This window comes from Oncorhynchus clarkii, chromosome 5 (assembly GCF_045791955.1).
Source record: "Oncorhynchus clarkii lewisi isolate Uvic-CL-2024 chromosome 5, UVic_Ocla_1.0, whole genome shotgun sequence".
NCBI lineage: Eukaryota > Metazoa > Chordata > Actinopteri > Salmoniformes > Salmonidae > Oncorhynchus > Oncorhynchus clarkii.
The window spans coordinates 9,357,007-9,378,766 of record NC_092151.1 but is presented as its reverse complement, the minus strand read 5'-3'; the positions used below and the strand labels follow the sequence as shown (position 1 = coordinate 9,378,766).

The following is a 21,760-nucleotide window of genomic DNA, read 5'->3' as shown; positions in this document are numbered from 1 at the left end:
GGGGGTGAGGGGTTGAATTAGGAGATTCCAGATTTTCTGCATCTAGACGTTGTGTCCATCATTCTGAATCCAAGTCATTCTTTTCATTTCCTGAATGGGAGGGATGGGTGTTTTAGCCTGGGTAAAAGGTTATCAATTTAGTTTGATGTTTTTGCCACCCCTTCATAAAGGTGTGTAGAGCACCTGAAACACGTACCGTAGCTATGGAAACCAAAGGAGGATTATTTTGGGGTGCCCTGGGAAAACTTGACCACATTGTAATATGATCTATTTGGGGTTTCGTAGGACACGTGACAATCATTTTGAGGCGTAATCTTGGAGAACACCTTACTTGAAGTAGCCCTGACCTAATGCCCTCATAACACAATCATTTGCATGATATAAATGATCTGATAGTCTCTTACCAATGACAATTGACCTATTATAAGCCATATGACATGTAATGGTAACTATACACTGAGTGAACAAAACATTAAGGGCACTTTACTAATATTGAGTTGTCAACACATGACAGTAAAGTCCACCATCTCATGACTATATAATTCTGGTCTTTCTCAATACTGTAATTCACCAAGCGACCAAAATTGTGACATTTTTGGAAAGATCACCTTCCTTTCCTCCAGACATGCAAAACTACAGCTAGGCAGGGTATTGGTCCAGACATTTACACTGAGTGTACAACATATTAAGAACACCTTCCTTATATTGAGTTGCACCCCTTTTTGCCCTCAGAACAGCCTCAATTCGTTGAGGGTGTGGACTCTAGAAGTTGTCAAAAGCGTTCCACAGGGATGCTGGCCCATGATGACTCCAATGCTTCCCACAGTTGTGTCAAGTTGGCTGGATGTCCTTGGGGGGGGTGGACCATTCTTGATACACACGTGAAACTGTTAAGCGTGGAAAAACCCAGCAGCGTTGCAGTTCCTAACACAAACCGGTGCACCTGGCACATACTACCATACCCCGTTCAAAGGCGCTTAAATATTTTTTCTTGCCCATTCACCCTTTCAATGGCACACATACACAGTCCATTCCTCAATTGTCTCTAGGCTTAAAAAAACCTTCTTTAACCTGTCTCCTCCCCTTCATCAACACTGATTGAAGTGGATTTAACAAGTTACATCAATAAGGGATCATAGCTTTCACCTGGATTCAACTGGTCAGTCTATGTCATGGAAAGAGCAGGTGTTCTTAATGTTTTGTACACTCAGTGTACATGTATATGCCATATCATGCTTTATATGGTTTGGTGTGACTTTCAAATTCTACTATTATGGGTTTAAGCTCTTTTTCATCATGCTTCTCTTTTCCACGCTAACCTCTTTGTGTCATAAGACAAGAAAATAACCTCCAAAAACCATACAAGGAAATATTTTCAAAGTTAGGAACTGCACATCCATCTCCTCTGTGTGTTCTCCATTGTGTTTGTGTCAGTGTAGTTTGAGTAAAAGGTTATTGGACCCTTCTAGATGGTTCATGGGTTAGGGTTAGTCACCTGTCTGTCTTCACTCTAAATGGGTTTACAGAAATGGCTTAATCTGTATTTCAATTTTTTTTTTTTTAAGGTGTTTAATGTAACTATATTATTATTTATTTTTTATATCATTTTTTATTTCTAGTTGTAATTTATCTGAAGTCATGGAAGACATTGATATTGGTTTAATATAAAAAATGGCAGTATGTTGCATATAGGCTATGTTTACCTGGAGTGGACACTTAAAGGCACCTTAACCCGACGTATGAACGGTGATGTGTACTTATTTAAGGGTGCAGATCACAACAGCAGCTAAAGATAAAAACTCATTCATTTGAACAAACTGTCCCTGAATAACGGTGATATGTTTTCACCAAACACTTGGAAATGTTCTCTGGGGAAATATATTCGGTATTATCAATAACCGTCAACAATTTGCTCACAGATGTGACTATGTTTGCAGTGAATTTTTGGTGGCTTCTTAGTTGTGATGTTTAGAATGTGTTGATTTAACAGTTTAACCTTAACAGTGTTCGTACCGCATCATATTAATAGTATACAGTAGAAATTAACAGTTTTACTTTGGCCATCATGAAGGAAAACGCTACTTGAACAACACATGTTTTAATATGCCATACAATGCAAGATATTGTAAGACTGTGTCAGTTCTAAACAGGAATATCCAATGCATTATGGGAATTAATAATAGAGTACAGTAATTCTGGACTGAGATGCCCGTTTAATAGAGAATCTCTATTGAACATGGTTTTTAGGCCAGGACTGTTCTGAATCTGTGATCTGGAAACCGGCCCTCGATGTTCACAGTAAAGCATTGTCTTCATGATTACAATGTGGGTTGAAACGTGATATTTTCCTGCATGACCATTAACCACAACAATGGAACAAGGAAGTTGCATCGCAGGTCAACAGTGCTTTTCAGTGACTCATTTTCACTTCATGTTCATAGGCTTGTATGGAACTTTGTCATTTTATTCCTACAAAAGGTTTATTGTCATTTTGACTTTCTGGTCAAATCTTTCACGCCGCTTGTATACTGTAGTTTAGCTACCTAAAAGCATTTGTTTTGTTTTCTACTGTGTCTATGCCCTGCAATGCGACTGACTTACGTTTTATTATCTTACACTTGACATTGTTATTAAAAACACTACTACGCTAGGACGTGTGTGTCTCCATTTTGTTTTAATGAGCCAATAGGAAACAGTTCTCGAATGTCCTCGGGACGGGATCCCGTAAGATTGTTTCAGAAGAGCTGGAATTTTTATGGGATGGGATGTGACAGATTAAACGTTTGTTCCCTAGAACGTTTTATAAAGATGCTTTCCCCGGCATTATGTTTTCTGTAATGCCTTTTTCTTAAAACCTACAAGCTTCGTGTCTGCCAGTGGAAAGCACTATTTGCTCAATTCAACTCTTGACTGTATTTGTAGATAAATCAGTTGTAATCAGTTAAACCCGAATGGAACATGGCAGAGAAGGTACTTACAGAGCACGTCTTGAGAGACATTAGTAGTGTCAAACCACGTGATGATGTCAAATTTGGTCTCTGACGAGAGGTCAAATTAATTGACAGGCAGACTGCTGATACAGTAGGTGGCTTGTGTTAGACTGCTGATAGGTGGCTTGTGTTAGACTGCTGATAGGTGGCTTGTGTTACAGACTGCTGTTACAGACTGCTGATAGGTGGCTTGTGTTACAGACTGCTGATAGGTGGCTTGTGTTACAGACTGCTGATAGGTGGCTTGTGTTACAGACTGCTGATAGGTGGCTTGTGTTACAGACTGCTGATAGGTGGCTTGTGTTACAGACTGCTGATAGGTGGCTTGTGTTAGACTGCTGATAGGTGGCTTGTGTTACAGACTGCTGATAGGTGGCTTGTGTTACAGACTGCTGATAGGTGGCTTGTGTTACAGACTGCTGATAGGTGGCTTGTGTTACAGACTGCTGATAGGTGGCTTGTGTTACAGACTGCTGATAGGTGGCTTGTGTTACAGACTGCTGATAGGTGGCTTGTGTTACAGACTGCTGATAGGTGGCTTGTGTTACAGACTGCGGATAGGTGGCTTGTGTTACAGTATCTGCTCTTTGTGTTCTGAGCTCCTCCATATTTCCACAAGAGGGAGAAATGTTTCAGCTCTCGGGGGAAGTTCACTCTAGGTGAGAATCTAGCATCAGCTTCCCCTCCCCTAATCCTAACCTTAATCGTTAATGAGGGAAATGCCAAACTGACTCAAGATCAGTGTCTAGGTGCAACTTCACCCTACACCATCTTGTTTCTTTACATACACTATATATACAAAGCTATGTGGACAGCCCTTCAAATTAGTGGATTCAGCTATTTCAGCCACACCCGTTGCTGACAGGTGTATAAAATCGAGCACACAGCCATGCAACTGTAAAGTTTGGTGGATGAGGAATAATGGTCTGGGGCAGTTTTTTGTGAAGGCCCTTTCCAGTTTCAGCATGACAATGCCCCCATGCATTTGGGCGGCAGGGTAGCCTAGTGGTTAGAGATTTGGACTAGTAACCGAAAGTTCAGATCCCCGAACTGACAAGGGACAAATTTGTCGTCCTGCCCCTGAACAGGCAGTTAACCCACTGTTCCTAGGCCGTCATTGAAAATAAGAATTTGTTCTGAACTGACTTGCCTAGTTAAATAAAGGTAAATAATAATGCACAAAGTGAGCTCCATACAGAAATGGTTTGTTGAGATCGGTGTGGAAGAACTTGACTGGCCTGCACAGAGCCCTGACCTCAGTACCTTCGAACACCTTTGGGATTAATTGGAACGCCAATTGCGTAATCGCCCAACATTAGTGAGCGACCTCAGCAATGCTCATGGCTGAATGGAAGCAAGACCCAGCAGTAATGTTCAGACAAGCCTTCCCAGAAGAGTGTTATAGCAGCAAAGGGGAGGACCAACTCCATATTAATGCCCATGATTTTGGAATGAGATGTTCGACTAGCAGGACTAGCAGGCACACATACTTTTTGTTCATGTAGTGTGTATGTTAAGATCTCTCCGTGTCCTTATAATGCTCATTTCTGTTCAACATAGACTTTAACCCCCTAAAGTCATTAGCCGTGCACCACGGAAATCTAATTAGCATAATCATTTTACAAATCTGTCCGTTTGAGCTAGAAATATCAGTTTTTTTTTTGCATGGGCTGTGTCTCAATCCATTACATCCGCCGATGTTCTACTAAGCTAACAAAGGGACTTGTTTTAAGATGGTCATACCAAGGATCATTTAGCTTTTTGATTTAGATTTTTAGGACCCCTTTAGGTATACAAAAAACAATGGGGGAGGATGAAACATTGAATTTGGCCTTACTGCTATTAGCCCATAGAAATACATTGAATAACAAATTAATAGATTGAATAACAGATTAATATATTGAATAACAGATTAATAGATTTAATAACAGATTAATATATTGAATAACAGATTAATAAATGTAATAACAGATTAATAAATGTAATAACAGATTAATAGATTGAATAACAGATTAATAGATTGAATAACAGATTAATAGATTGAATAACAGATTAATAAATTGAATAACAGATTAATACATATAATAACAGATTAATAGATTGAATAACAGATTAATAAATGTAATAACAGATTAATAAATGTAATAACAGATTAATAGATTGAATAACAGATTAATAGATTGAATAACAGATTAATAGATTGAATAACAGATTAATAAATTGAATAACAGATTAATACATATAATAACAGATGAATAGATTGAATAACAGATTAATAAATGTAATAACAGATTAATAAATGTAATAACAGATTAATAGATTGAATAACAGATTAATAGATTGAATAACAGATTAATAGATTGAATAACAGATTAATAAATTTAATAACAGATTAATAAATGTAATAACAGATTAATAGATTGAATAACAGATTAATAAATTTAATAACAGATTAATAAATGTAATAACAGATAGTCCCAAAAAAAATACAGAACTTTGTTTTGAAGTGTCTGTCCTATATATCAGAGATATAAAACAGATCAGGATTATTATAAAAAACAAACATTTTTTTAATTTTATTTTGCCCCTTTTTTTTTTTTAGGAACTAAACTACTTCCATATATGATGTTTGTACATTTAAACAAGTTGGAAGTAGAGGATCTACTTCCCAGGTGAAAGCTATGATCCCTTATTGATATCACCTGTTAAATCCAGATGAAGGGCAGGGGACAGGTTAAATAAGGATTTTTAAGCCTTGAGACAAGCGAGACATGGATTGTGAATGTGTGCCATTGAAAGGGTGAATGGGCAAGACAAAATATTTAAGTGCCTTTGAACGGGGTATGGTAGGTAGTAGGTGCCAGATGCACCAGGTTTGTGTCAAGAACTGCAACGCTGCTGGGTTTTTCCAGGCTTCCAACAGTTTCACATGTGTATCAAGAATGGTCCACCACCCAAAGAACATCCAGCCAACTTGACACAACTGTGGGAAGCATTGGAGTCAACATGGGCCAGCATCCCTGTGGAACGCTTTTGACACCTTCTAGAGTCCATGCCCCGACGAATTGAGACTGTTCTGAGGGCAAAATGGGGTGCAACTCAATATTAGAAAGGTGTTCTTAATATGTTGTACACTCAGTGTAAATGTCTGGACCAATACCCTGCCTAGCTGTAGTTTTGCATGTCTGGAGGAAAGGAAGGTGATCTTTCCAAAAATGTCACAATTTTGGTCGCTTGGTGAATTACAGTGTTGAGAAAGACCAGAAGTGTATAGTCATGAGATGGTGCACTTTACTGTCATGTGTTGAATGGAGAACTATGTGTCCAGCAGACCTGGGTTCAAATACTATTTGAAATCACTGATTTCTGGCCAGTGGTACTTTACCCCCAGAAAATCACCTAGGCTGCGTTCAGTACAGAAAAACGTAATAGAATGTTAAATTGAGTGTAGTCGGTGCTGTACTGAACGACCAGTTGAAAAATTAGACGGGGTTTAAATATTTACATTTATAATAATATAAATAATAATAATATAATAATAATAATAATAATACATATATATATATATATATATAATATTAGAATATATAATATGACTGAGGGTTTTCCCATTTAACCCTTTGTTAGGCAGACTTTTTTTTGCTTATGATTTAGATACAGTAGATACAGTATTAAATGCAGAGTGGGTATTTTTTAAGACAAAGGCTTCATTCACTGTTTAAAAATTGCATATTGAGTGCCCAGTAGATTAGATTTAAGGTACTGTATTTTTCAATATCATCATTATGCCCAATATATCAAATCAAATACTTTTATTGGTAGCATACACCGATTTGCAGATGTTATTGCAGGTTCAGTGAAATGCTTGTGTTTCTAGCTCCAACAGTGCAGTAATACCTAGCAATACACAATATTGAAAAAACAATACACACATAATCCAGAAAAATCATACATTCTGATATATCAGAATGAGCAATGTCAGAGACCGGAATAGAAATATATGTACACATAATGGCAGGTAGTCTAGCAGTTATGAGTGTTGTGCCAGTAACTGAAAGGTCGCTGGTTTGAATCCCTGAGCTGACTTGGTAAAACATCTGTCGAGGTGCCCTTGAGCAAGGCACTTAACTCTTAACTGCTCTGGATAAGAGCATCTGTTAAATACAGTATATGAATAGAAAAGGAGGACTTTACAGCGAAAGGACCACAAACAATTATGTTAGGTCACCACCAAGTCACAGAAAAATCCAGCCATTTTTCCAGCCAAAGAGAGGAGTCACAAAAAGCACAAAGAGATCAAATTAATAATTTGCGAAAGTATTCGGCCCCCTTGAACTTTGCGACCTTTTGCCACATTTCAGGCTTCAAACATGAAGATATAAAACTGTATTTTTTTGTGAAGAATCAACAACAAGTGGGACACAATCATGAAGTGGAACGACATTTGTTGGATATTTCAAACTTTTTTAACAAATCAAAAACTGAAAAATTGGGCGTGCAAAATTATTAATTTGATCTCTTTGTGCTTTTTGTGACTCCTCTCTTTGGCTGGAAAAATGGCTGGATTTTTCTGTGACTTGGTGGTGACCTAACATAATTGTTTGTGGTCCTTTCGCTGTAAAGTCCTCCTTTTCTATTCATATACTGTATTTAACAGATGCTCTTATCCAGAGCAGTTAAGAGTTAAGTGCCTTGCTCAAGGGCACCTCGACAGATGTTTTACCAAGTCGGCTCAGGGATTCAAACCAGCGACCTTTCAGTTACTGGCACAACACTCATAACTGCTAGACTACCTGCCATTATGTGTACATATATTTCTATTCCGGTCTCTGACATTGCTCATTCTGATATATCAGAATGTATGATTTTTCTGGATTATGTGTGTATTGTTTTTTCAATATTGTGTATTGCTAGGTATTACTGCACTGTTGGAGCTAGAAACACAAGCATTTCACTGAACCTGCAATAACATCTGCAAATCGGTGTATGCTACCAATAAAAGTATTTGATTTGATATATTGGGCATAATGATGATATTGAAAAATACAGTACCTTAAATCTAATCTACTGGGCACTCAATATGCAATTTTTAAACAGTGAATGAAGCCTTTGTCTTAAAAAATACCCACTCTGCATTTAATACTGTATCTACTGTATCTAAATCATAAGCAAAAAAAAGTCTGCCTAACAAAGGGTTAAATGGGAAAACCCTCAGTTTCACAACCACTACTTTTTGCAGAAGCTATTGGCACATTTATATTGTGTAAATAGTGCGATATCAATGTCTCTTTCATCCTGAGCCTTTATAAGGAAAGCTGAAGTTGACTTGCTCACACTTTTAGAGACACAGGGCTTATTTTCATCCAAACCATTAGACCTAGCTGTCTGTCTGTTCATAATGAGAGCTGTTGTTGTTCTCCTGCTTGTGGCTGTGGCCAGTGCTAAGGTGTATGACAGATGTGAGCTGGCCAGAGCGCTGAAGGCATCCGGAATGGATGGCTACGCTGGAAACAGCCTGCCCAACTGTGAGTGATAATATACTTGATCGTGGTCTTTGAGGATGTGCGTGTGTGTGTGCATATGGTTGTATGTTTCTGAGCTCCAAAAATATCTTACCATAGCTAACCTTACACTGAGGATAATCCACCGCGTGACTATATGTCCTCTAAGGGGTTTGCCTGTCAAAATGGGAGTCGAGCTACAATACCCAGGCCACCAACCGCAACACCGACGGCTCCACCGACTATGGCATCTTCCAGATCAACAGCCGCTACTGGTGTGACGACGGACGTACCCCGGGGGCTAAGAACGTCTGTGGTATCCGCTGCAGCCGTGAGTAGCCTGTCTACCGAATGGCATCGCGTACATAGAGCATTACTTTTGACAAGAAATGTGCCGGGTTGAGGGCTATTGGCAGTGTACCCCTTGACTTATTCCACTTATTTTGTTGTGTTACAGCCTGAATTTAAATGGATTAAATAGAGATTTAGTGTCACTGGCCTACACACACAATACCGCATAATGTCAAAGTGTAGTTATGTTTTAAGACATTTTTACAAATTCTGGAGTGCAAATTTGCTTAACAAGTAACATAAATTGTGTGCAATAATAGTGTTTAACATGATTTTTGAATAACTACCCCATCTCTGTACCCCCACACATACAATTATCTGTAAGGTCCTTCAGTTGACCAGCGAATTTCAAACACAGATTCAACCACAAACACCAGGAAGGTTTTCCAATGCCTCGCAAAGAAGGGCACCTATTGGTAGATGGTTAAAAAAAAAAAAAAGCAGACATGGATTATCCCTTTGAACATGGGGAAGTTATTAATTAAATGTTGGATTGAGTATCAATACACCCATTCACTACAAAGATACAGGCGTCCTTCCTAACTCAGTTGCCAGAGAGGAAGGAAATCACTCAGTGAGTCCAATGGTGACTTTAATAAGTTACAGAGTTTAATGGCTGTGAAAACTGAGGATGAATCAACAACATTGTAGTTGCTCCACAATACTAACCTAAATGACAGAATGAAAAGAAGGAAGTCTGTACAGAATACAAATATTCTAAAACATGAATCCTGTTTGCAATAAGGCACTAAAGTAATACTACAATGTGGAAAATAATTCACTTTATGTCCTGAATACAAAGCGTTATGTTTGGTGCAAGTCCAACACAACACATCACTGAGTACCACTCTTCATATTTTCAGGCATGGTGATGGCAGCATCATGTTATGGGTATGCTTGTCATTGGCAAGGACTAGGGAGTTTTTTTTAGGATAAAAAGAAACAGAATAGAGCTAAACACAGGAAAAAGCCTGAATGAAAATCCTAATCACATCCCTGATTACTTCCCCTTTATTTAGCCTCTGTGTTCATCAGTCCTTAGGTGTTATTGATTGTCTCTCACGTTCAGTACGCTTCCCATGTTTGTTATTTTGTATCTGTTCCGTATTAAAATCACCTTCTGCACCTGCTTTCCGACTCCCAGCGTATAGTAACACTGGGAGACAAATATACCTTTCAGCAGGACAATAACCTAAAACATAAGGCCAAACATACACAGGGGTTGCTTACCAAGAAGACTCATTTTCCGGAGTGACATAGTTACAGTTTTGACTTAAATCAAACAACAAAATGTGTGTCTTAAATCACACAACAAAAAAACACAATAAAATGTGTAAAAGGTAAAGGGGTATTAATACTTTCTGAAGGCACTATAATGTTGATCTTACGTAATTTGGATGTTACATTTGAATACAGTCAAAATGAGAATAAACAGACACTGGGGCTCCCGGGAGGCCTACTACTCTATCCTAAACCCCGACCCAACGTACCTGCATTGTTTCATTGTACAGTAATCTGCTGTTGTTGTTGTTGTTTTTCTAAGCTTTTGGTTCCTCCTGTTTCCCGTACGGTACTATGACTAAAGGTTTCCCTTCCTCTTACTTCTGACAGAGCTGCTAACTGCTGACCTCACAGTGGCGATCCGTTGTGCCAAGCGTGTGGTGTTGGACCCGAACGGAATCGGGGCATGGTAAGGTGGCAGGTTTCCCTGAAAGTACTATGTTACAAAAACATTTAAGTTACAAAATAATTAGCCATACTTGATGTTACCTGTAGCCCAATATCACTCTACAAGGCTATGTATAAATGGGATAACCTGTAACAAATTAGCTCTCACCTTTTAGAAGAATTTAAATGGTAAGAACTGCCTGTACATGGTAATTATCTAACTTAAATATTCCCTTAAAATGACCCTGAAATAATGCCTACGTAATGTAAACCGTTTCCAAGTCTTCTATCATCCTTCAATTCCACATTATGTTCTGTTGTCTAATATCTGAAATGTATTGTCTATATATCAAATACCAACATGATGGTGTGTGTACATTTTAGGGTGGCTTGGCGCCTTCACTGTCAGAATCAGGACCTGAGGTCCTACGTGGCTGGCTGCGGGGTCTAAGACCATACTGGAGCAGCTGGACACTTCTCAAACCATTCTGAAGCAGACTTAACTAATAGGATGGATCCATTCTGTACTATCCATCAGCATCTGCAGCTTTAACTAGTAAACTTTCACATATTGATACATTTTAGATTTAAGCAATAAGGGCCTAGGGGGTGTGGTATCTGGCCAATATACCACGGCTAAAGGCTGTTCTTATGTACAACGCAACGCTGATTGCCTGGATACAGCCCTTAGTCATGGTATATTGGCCATATACCACAAACCCCCGAGGTGCCTTATTGCTGTTATAAACTGGTTACCGACGAGAGCAGTAAAAATAAATGTTTTGTCATACCTGTGGTATACCACGGCGTTCAGCCAAATCACCATTCAGGGTTCGAACCACCCAGTTTATAATACAGAGTAAATCACTAATAATCCGTTTTTTTGTGTCAAATGTATAATCATATATAATGTATAATATTACTTCATGTCAAATCAGTAAACAGCTCAACATGCTTACCCATAAAAATAAAACAAGTTCATGTTTTATTTGTTGTTGGTGTTGTGTAGCAATGATAGATGATAGAATTGTCTCATTATAGTCAAACTGTCATGTCATTTATTATGTATTTATTATTCAGCCAACATCATCATCTCTGAAATGGTGCAGTGCTGTATCACTAAGGAAGCTAACAGTATCAAAACATACAACAAGCCCATAGCAACAATTCAAAATCCTCCAGACAACTCCATCCATATCATATGTTTACAAATGCGTATAAAATGCATAATGCCAGAAACTCATTCAATTACCAAATACTTGCAGACTGTTCAGTGAGAATCTGGAGAAATTGTTGAAAAAGCATAGCAGCAGATGAATTCTACAATTCAATTATTTCAAAATGTGAATGAATCTGTGAAAAACATTATATTTTTCTTTTCCAACATACTCTACAATACTCCAAGGTCTATTTAAAGTAACAAATATTTTCCCCAAAATTTAAAAAAAATAAAGACTATGGACATCTTCCAAGTACACTGTTAGTTAAAGAGTAGTTTTCCCAAAGTGCCGGTAATAATTTTTCTGAAGTGAACATACTGTAAATGCCTTGAACAGCTGGTCGTCCAACAAGGGTAAGACTGGTCCCAGATCTGTGTGTTTGTCGTCTTGCATGATAATGTAAACAGACTGACACTCAGGGTAGAGTAAAGCGACCTGAAGTTAAACTGCATTGAAATACTTAAATTCCCATAAAATGTTCAGCTTTACATGGAATCCTTCAAGGGAACGTCAAACACAACCAATATTAAAGGGATAGGTCACTCGAAATATTTTAGTATTTTGATCATAAGTTCACTGTTAAAACAATCTCCCCAAAATTCCATTGTGCATGTCAGTAGTCAAGTTTTCAGTACAGATACCCCCTGCAGCCAGGGAGTTCTCAATACACGTCTCCATCGCCTTGGTCTCCGGACCTGACAGGGAATAAAGCCGCCCAGTTATAGAGCCGATGCGGAGGAAGCGAGGTGGCACGGAACTGTGATGATGATGATGATGATTATATGTTTTGCATCATAACAAGTTTTTGAGTAAATTGATCCTTTAACATGCTTTTGGTTAAACCAAACCAGAAGCTAGAACAGTAAAGGTTGTTTGCGATGCGAGGAGTATCCATCGAGCTCACATTCTGGTCTCCTCTGGTGGTCGATTCATGTAGTCCTGAACGGCCTGATGGTATGGTAGCCATTTTTTTGCGGATGCTTTTATAGACAAGATCCGTCTGTCTGCAGTAAGTTTCAAAGTAACAAGTTTATTACAAAAACTGGGGGACAGGCAACGACAGGTCAAGGGCAGGTCGAGGTCAGTAATCCAGAGCATAGCCTGAAAGGTACAGGATGGCAGGCGGGCTCAGGGTCAGGGCAGGCAAAGGTCAGTAATCTATGGTGATGTGACAAGGTACAGAACGGCAGGCAGGCTCGGGGTCAGGGCAGGCAGAATGGTCAAAACCAGGAAAGCTAGAAAAGAAGAACTAGAAAACCAAAGGAGCAAGGGGAAAAACGCTGCTTGGCTTGACCAAACAAAACGAACCGGCAACAGACAAACAGAGAACACGGGTATAAATACACTGTGGATAATGAGGAATATGGGCAACACCTGGAGGGGGGAGACAAGCACAAAGACAGGTGAACCAGATCAAGGTGTGACAGTATCAGCGTTGCCCATCTGGATTTTGGTATTTTCTCCCATACTTCCTAGCAGATTTTTATCAGCTCTGTTAAATTAGATGGGGAGCGGCAGAGAACAGCAATCTTCAAGTCTTTCCACAGATTTTCTAGGGGATACAAGTCTGGGCTTTGGCTGGGCCACTCAAGGACGTTCACAGTCTTGTTCTGAAGCCATTCCATCGTTGCTTTGGCTGTATGCTTGGGGTCCTGTTGGAATGTAAATCTTTGCCCCCCGCCTAAGGTCGTTTGCACTCTGAAGCAGGTTCTCATCAAGGACTTTTATTTATTTGGCTCCATTCATCGTTCCCGCTATCTTTACCAGTCTCCCTGTCCCTGCCACTGAAAAGCATCCCCATAGCATGATGCTACCACCACCATGCTTCACGGTAGGGATGGTGTTAGATGGGTGATGAGCTGTGCCTGGTTTTCTCCAGACATAGCTCTTTGCATTCAGGCCAAAGTATAACATATTTGTCTCATCAGACCACCAAATCACGTGCCTTTTTGCTATCTCCAGGCGGGCTGTCACATGCTTTTTTCTGGCCATTCTTCGATTTGGCCACTCTCCCATAAAGTCTAAGTTGGTGGATGTGCTGTAGAGACTGTTGTCCTTCTGGCAGGTTCTCCCATCTCAGCCAAAGAACTCTGTAGTTCTATCAGAGTAGTCATTGGTTTCTTGGTCACCTCCCCAACCAAGGTCCTTTTTGCCTGTCATAGCAAAGGGATGTAAATACTTATGTAAATGAGATGTGTGCAAAACTTTCAAAAAATATATTTTCACTTTGCCATTATGGCATATTGTGTGTGAATGGGAGCCATTTTGAATTCAGGCAGTGGAGTGTATTCATAATTAGATGCCAATGGAAGCCAGCTGTTGCCATACCAGGCGGTGATGCAACCGGTCAGGATGCTCTCAATGGTGCAGCTGTAGAAAGTTTTGAGGATCTGGGGACCCATAACAAATATTTTCAGTCTCTTGTTGTGTTGTTCTCCGGTGGCTAGCTAGTAAAAATGGCCCCTTTCCTAAATTAGCCATAGATGGAGATAGGAATTTGGACTTGTGGTTTTACTTAATTCTCCTTACTGGAGATTATAAAGGCGATTTTGATCCAACAATAAAATACATTGTGCCTCTGGACTGAGAGGATGGAAGTTGAATATGTAGCTAGATGTAGAAGGCTAATGTTAACTAGCTAATGTTTCCCATGAAAGGAAGTTAGGCTAGCGAGCAAGCATTTTCCCATGTTTACTACAGTATGTATTGTTGACTGCACAGTAGCCTAATAAACAAATAAACACATTTTGTTTATAAAATAATGATAAAATACTCTTTCAAAATGCAGATGTTGTTTTAGCTATGGATCCATAACAAATTACAATGCGAATAAATATCACTGCTTTACAGAAATATTGGAAAAAGTTGTCTAATGAAGGCGAACAATTTAGAATCCTCAAATCCTGTAGCCTACTCCTGATCGTCACGTTGAACAGCGCCATATTTTCCATTCCATATACTATGTTATTACAAAAAAGGTTTTAAATTCTCTGGTAATGCCAATACGGAATACAATCAAATGCTTCTCAAAGATGCCCTCTGGTGGTAAAACTAGCAATAACTTGCAGTAACAGAAAAAATGCCTGACAATTAAATGACGTGCCACAGAATGCTGCGGCAGCACACAAGGTGTGCCGCAGTACGACGCAACTTTTAAAGGAGGAACCACTGTAGCACTCACGTCTGTAGCCATGAAACGCTTTGAAACGCTGGTCATGGCTCACATAAACAACATTATCTCAGAAACACTAGACCCACTCCAATTTGCATATCGCTCCAACAGATCCAAAGATGATGCAATCTTTATTGCACTCCACACTGCCCTTTCCCACCTGGACAAAAGGAACAGCTACGTGAGAATGATATTCATTGACTACAGCTCAGTGTTCAACACCACAGTCCCTCAAAGCTCATCACTAAGCTAAGGATCCTGGGGCTAAACACCTCCCTCTGCAACTGGATCCTGGACTTCCTCACAGGCTGCCCCAGGTGGTAAGGGTAGGTAACAACACACCCGCCACGCTGATCCTCAACACGGGGGCCCCTCAGGGGTGCGTGCTCAGTCCCTTCTTGTACCCCCTGTTCACTCATGACTGCACGACCAGGCACGACTCCAACACATCATTAAGTTTGCTGACGACACAACAGTGGTAGGCCTGATTACCGACAATGATGAGACAGCCTATAGGGAGAAGATCAGAGACCTGACCGTATGGTGCAAGGACAACAACCTCTCCCTCAACGTGATCAAGACAAAGGAGATGACTGTGGACTACAGGAAAAGGAGGACCGAGCACACCCCCATTCTCATCGACGGGGCTGTAGTGGAGCAGGATGAGAGATTCAAGTTCCTTGGAGTCCACATCACCAACAAACTAACATGGTCCAAGCACACCAAGACGGTCGTGAAGAGGGCATGACAAAACCCATTCCCTATTTTCTTAAACTGCATTGTTGGTTAAAGATGTATTTTCCAAGCTTAAAATGATAAACATTTCTGCAGTGCTCAAAACAACTGTTAGCTCGGAACTGGGAAATCTGACTTCAGGGAGTTCAAGACCACTGGATCTCTGAAAACAACTAGCTCTGACTGGGAAAAAAAAACGTTTTGAAAGGTCATCCAACTCGGAATTGTAAGTCGGGAACTCGGGCCTCTTTCTAGAGCTACGACTTGAAGATCACTAACGTCATCATGATTTGACCTTGTTTTTTTCCAGGTCTTGAAAGCACCATACATCCAGAAAATGCCAGACTTTGATGACAAAGTTTGAGGACAAAATTTGCCCACAAAGGACCGCCACGCCACCTTCCTGTCATGTGAGCACAGCACAATAATGTGAGTCCAAAAATGTATTGTATGCTGCTGCATTAATAATGTCATATGCCGGGGAGATGGGTATACTATAGCTAAGAAAGTAAAACTAAGTGTATGTTGTGTAGTAAAGTGTTAGTAGCCCATGTGCCTCACCCTAATAATTTGGTCTATTTTCACCTCTTAATTTCACTCCTACTGTTCTGACTTGGTGGTGCACATGTAGTCTATAACCTGTTTTAGAGAAATGTAATCATAGAATATTGTAAAGGCTTTCATCATCTTTCATTCATATGCCCTCATTATTTATCCTGCGGTTCTGACTTGGTGTATAGGGAGAACACTGTAAGAATGACCCATGTTCTGAATTCTGTCGCTGTAAATTTCAAAAAGGCTGAACAAATACCTATATTGACTACGTCCGTCGTCGCTCGCTCATTAATGTCTTACTCGAGATTACGGATTGCCTTTTATCCACTTGTCGTCCCCTTATCCCATAGTTTATACATTGCAATTGTCAGTAGAAACCAAGTCAGCCATATCAGCCATGTTTTTTTTAAAGACAGTAAATGAGGCTGAATGACTCGCTGCCAAACAAGGCTCCGCTGATAGCGTGGTGTAGCAGTGGAAAGGTGTTGGGACTGCTGTTGGGACAGCTTTATGTAGGCCCTAACAGTTTGTGGGCACCGTTTGTCATTGTTATAGTGCAATTAATATATTGTTTAGTGTTGTGTAGTTGCTTTGCTGGCATGCATCCCCCATTTTTTTGTTTTGTTTGACCCACCAAGACTAAAATCTCCACTGATAAGGACACTCACAGATATGACAGTCCCAAAATATCATGACATGTGATTTAGATACAGCATTAAATGCTAGTGGTAAAATATATTTTATATTTGAGATTCTTCAAAGTAGCCTCCCTTTGCCTTGATGGCAGCTTTGCACACTCTTGGCATTCTCTCATCCAGCTGCATTTCAATTAACAGGTGTGGCTTGTTAAAAGTACATTTGTGGAATTTCTTTCCTTCTTAATGTGTTTGAGACAATTAGTTGTGTTGTGACAAGGTATAGGTGGTTTACAGAAGATAGCCCTATTTGGTTAAAGACCAAGTCCATATTATGTCAAGAACAGCTCAAATAAGCAAAGAGAAACGACAGTCCATCATTACTTTAAGACATGAAGGTCAGCCAACTCTGAAAAGTTTCTTCAAGTTTAGTCACAAAAACCATCAAGCGCTGTGATGAAACTGGCTCTTATGAGGACCGCCACAGGAAAGGAAGTCCCAGAGTTACCTCTGCTGCAGAGGATTACCAGTTTCAGATTGCAGCCCAAATAAGTTCAAGTAACAGATACATCTAAAAATCAACTATTCAGAGAATCAGGCCTACATGGTTGAATTTCTGCAAAGAAATCATTACTAAAGGACATCAATAAGAAGAAGATACTTGCTTGGGCCAAGAAACACGAGCGATGGACATTAGACCGGTGGAAATCTGTTCTTTGGTCTGATGAGTCCAAATTTGAGATTTTTGGTTCCCCCCACTGTGTTTTCGTGAAGGTAGGTGAACAGATGATCTCCACATGTGTGGTTCCCACCGAGAAGGATGGAGGGGGAGGTGTGATGGTGTGAGGGTGCTTTGCTGGTGACACTGTCTGTGATTTATTTAGAATTCAAGGCACACTTAACCAGCATCGCTAGCACAGCATTCCGCAGCGATACGCCATCCCATCTGGGTTGCTCTAAGTGGAACTAAAATTTGTTTTTCAACAGGACAAGGACACAAAACACACCTCCAGGCTGTGTGAGGGCTATTTGACCAAGAAGGAGAGTGATCAAATCAAATTGTATTTGTCACATGCGCCGAAAATAACAGGTATAATATTACAGTGAAATGCTTACTTACAAGCCCTTAAACACAGACTTGAGACCACACTGCCACTCCACTGAATACCAGGCTAGTGATTGCTTTGCAATGCTTGTAGTTAGCCGCTGATTCCTTTCAAACCATTTATTGTTGAATTTGCAATTTCCAACTTGTTGTGTAATGTTAATGTCCAATGGCCGATGAGCACGATACATTTTATCTATAATTTTTCTTCATTGTTTCTCTTCATATGACATTGATTAAAAACTATTTGCCAGTAGATTGTCGACTTGATTCATGATTATGACTTTTTGAAAGTATAATGTCCAATCAAAGCTGACGTGATTTGACGTCATTTTATCTGTGGCCAATGACCTTTAGCCTTCTTGGATAGGCACTTCTAATGTAACTCTATGGCAGCACCCAAGGGGCTTTACATTTTTAAGCTCTACCCTTAGATTTGGCCATGATGTAGTTTCGCCATGATTGACAGAACGCTGAGCCAATCACGGCACAACTAGAGAACATTACCAACCCCTATGCTCCGTATTTTCCGCTGGCTTCCCCACCACCACAGAAAGCTCTGAGCTAGGCTGATAAGCTCTGAGCTAGGCTGATAGCTAGGCTGTTATGTGACAAGTATTAATGTCAAAATAACATGCAAAACAGGAAAACCCACCATTTTTTTTGCTAAAATTTGGGGCTTAAAATCATAGGTTGCCACTGGTCCTTATATGGACACACAGTCCTAACAAAAACAATACCTCCTCTATGTCGCGATCGTCTAAGGTGGAAACAGCGGACCAAAGCGCAGGGTTGTGAGCGTACATACTTCTTTATTATAAGATGTCGCCAACAAAACAATAAACATCCAAACGAAAACATGACACCAATGTGGTGCTCACAGGCAACTACCCACAAATACAGGTGGGGAAAAGGCTACCTAAGTATGGTTCTCAATCAGAGACAACGATAGACAGCTGCCTCTGATTGAGAACCATACCCGACCAAACACACAGAAATACAAATCATAGAAAAAGGAACATAGAATGCCCACCCAAATCACACCCTGACCAAAACAAAATAGAGACATATAAAGCTCTCTCTACGGTCAGGGCGTGACACTCTAAGTAAGTAAGCAAGCAACCACAAAGCAAAATAAGCCTGCCTAACAAAGGGTTAAATGATAAAACTAAGTTTCACAACCACTGTTATTTGCAGAAGGTGTTGGCAGTGGTTCATTTGAACCGGATCCTGCTGGGTCCTGATCCGGCACCTCTCAGATTTTGTGTGTGTGTGAGAGTGAGTGAGTGAGTGAGTGAGTCTTGTCAGGTCTTACCAGCGTTCTTTCCTATCTTTCTGTGTCTCAAGTTCTGTTTCCTAGTTTTTTGTCAATTACACCGCTACCAGCGGCGTTTCTCCCCAATCTACCCTGACTTCTCAGGAAACCTGGTGTTTCTCTCCCAGTGTTCTCTCATCTTTGAGCTGCAGCCCTCTTTATTTCCCTCGGATCGCTCGAGGATAGCGTACGTGGCAACGCTGATGTCCGGGAGGGCTTTTGCCTGGGCTATGGTGGTTTTGGTACAACAATCCAACGTTTGCCTCAGATTGGAGGAGTTCGTGGCGGAGGTATGGAAAGTGTTCGATTCTCCGTTGTCCGGGAGAGGCGGCTCATAAGCTGCTCCAACTACTTCAGGATTCCGGTAGTGTGGCAGACTATATGGAGGATTTTTCCACATTGGCGACTGAGAGTGCCTGGAAACCAGAAGCCCTGTTCAACGCCTTCCTTCACGGGTTATTGGAGGTGATGAACCTCTCTAAGGAGTGTGGGACAGTAGCGTCCCACCTGGCCAACATCCAGTGAAATTGCTGAACGCCAAATTCAAAAAACAGAAATACTCATTATATAAATTCATAAAACATGTGTTCAATAATCAATAATATTTCAAACGGACAAAGCTTAGTCAATATAAAAGGAAAACAAGAAAGGTGCACTCTCGGTCGCGCGCATGAAAAACCTCTGGGACACTGCAGTGTCCACTCATTTAGAGTGGTCTTACTCTCTCATTTTTCAGAATACAAGCCTGAAACAATTTCTAAAAACTGTTGACATCTAGTGGAAGCCATAGGAAGTGCAATTTGAGTCCTAAGTCAATGGAATCTGTATAGGCAGTCAATGGAAAACTACAAACATAAAAAAATCCCACTTCCTGGATGGATTTTTCTCAGGTTTTCACCTGCCATATCAGTTCTGTTATACTCACAGACATTATTTAACATAAATCAACTTTAGAGTGTTTTCTATCCAAATCTACCAATTATGTGCATATCCTAGCTTCCGGGCCTGAGTAACAGGCAGTTTACTTTGGGAACGCTCTTCATCCGGAGGTGAAAATAGTGCCCCCTACCCTAATGAAGTTAAAGACGAGCTCGCAGCCCGGGAGCTGCCCCTGGACCTCGACTCCTTCATTTCCTTGTCCAGCCGGATCGATGAGTGGCTATGGGAACATAGGAGGGAGAGGGAGTCTGGTCCCTGTCACTGGTGCTCATCCTCGATTTCCACTTCGCCTCCGAAGAATCCCGGGAAATCACAGAAGCCCACATTTCCGAGTGGATCCGAGTTGTCTCCTCCGGAGGCCATGCAACTGGGTAGGGCTAGATTGTCTCCTGCTGAGTGCTCACGCAGACTTAACACCCAGAGGTGGCTGTATTGTGGAGCTATGGGACAGTTTCTATCTACCTGCCCGTTAAGGAACCAAGCTCATCAAGGAGGTACTGGTACAAGTACGCTGTTTAGCCGTACAGGAAGTTTCCTGTCTTCCATTTCTCGTACCCCTCTCCATGCTACCCTGTTGTGGGGTGACCGGTTCAAATCTCTCCGGGTGCACATAGAGTTTGGAGCTGACAAGAGCTTTATGGACGCTACCCTGGTGTCGAAGCTGGGAATCCCCACAAAACCCCTCTCCATTCCCATGGATGTCAGAGCGTTGGATGGGCGCTTTATGAGCAAAGTCACCCACACCACGTGTCCCATTAACCTGAGAGTGTCAGGTAATCACAGTGAGTTTATGCAGTTCCTGCCTATCGAATCCCCTCATGCACCCGTGGTTTTGGGGTTTTCCTGGCTCCAGAGGCACAATCCCCTAATCAACTGGGCTACTGGTTCTAACCTGGGTTTTACCATGGGCATTGCCTGAAGTCGGCGCTGCCTGCCCCGTGATGTCTTCCTGTGGGCTTGGGAAAAGCCCCGGATCTCTCTTCTGTTCCCGCGGAGTACCAGAACCTCCGGGATGTTTTCAGCAAGGCCCGTGCCATCTCGCTTCCTCCACATCGGCTCTATGACTGGGCGGCTTTATTCCCTGTCAGGTCCGGAGACCAAGGCGATGGAGACGTGTATTGAGGACTCCCTGGCTGCAGTGGGTATCTGTCCTTCTGCATCCCACACCGGTGCAGGGTTCTTCTTTGTGGAGAAGAAGGTCAAAACCCTGCGTCCATGCATTGACTACCGGGGCCTGAATGACATCACTGTTAAAAACCGTTACCTGCTTCCACTCATCGCCTTGGCTTTCGAACCTCTCCAGGGGGCTACCATCTTCTCCAAGTTGGACATCCAAAACGCCTACCATCTGGTACGGATCCGGGAAGGGGATGAGTGAAAGACCGTCTTTAACATGGCTAGCGGGAACTACGAATACCTGGTGATGCCGTTCGAACTGACTAACGCTCCTGCTGTGTTCCAGGCCCTGGTAAATTACGTTCTCCGGGACATGTTGAACTGATTCGCATTTGTATACTTTGATGATATCCTCGTGTTTTCCCACTCGGCTCAGGAACATGTCCTCATTGTCAGAC

The 21,760-nt window shown here is 41.0% G+C and overlaps 1 protein-coding gene across 1 annotated transcript; it reads left to right on the top strand.

The window, feature by feature from the left end:
• Positions 1-8,274: 8,274 nt before the first annotated feature.
• Positions 8,275-11,498, top strand: LOC139408307 (lysozyme C II). Its single transcript, XM_071152024.1, has 4 exons — positions 8,275-8,515; positions 8,661-8,822; positions 10,454-10,532; positions 10,895-11,498. Exons 1-4 carry the CDS (start codon positions 8,389-8,391, stop codon positions 10,959-10,961), a joined length of 435 nt encoding a protein of 144 aa, XP_071008125.1. The 5' UTR covers positions 8,275-8,388; the 3' UTR covers positions 10,962-11,498.
• Positions 11,499-21,760: the final 10,262 nt, after the last annotated feature.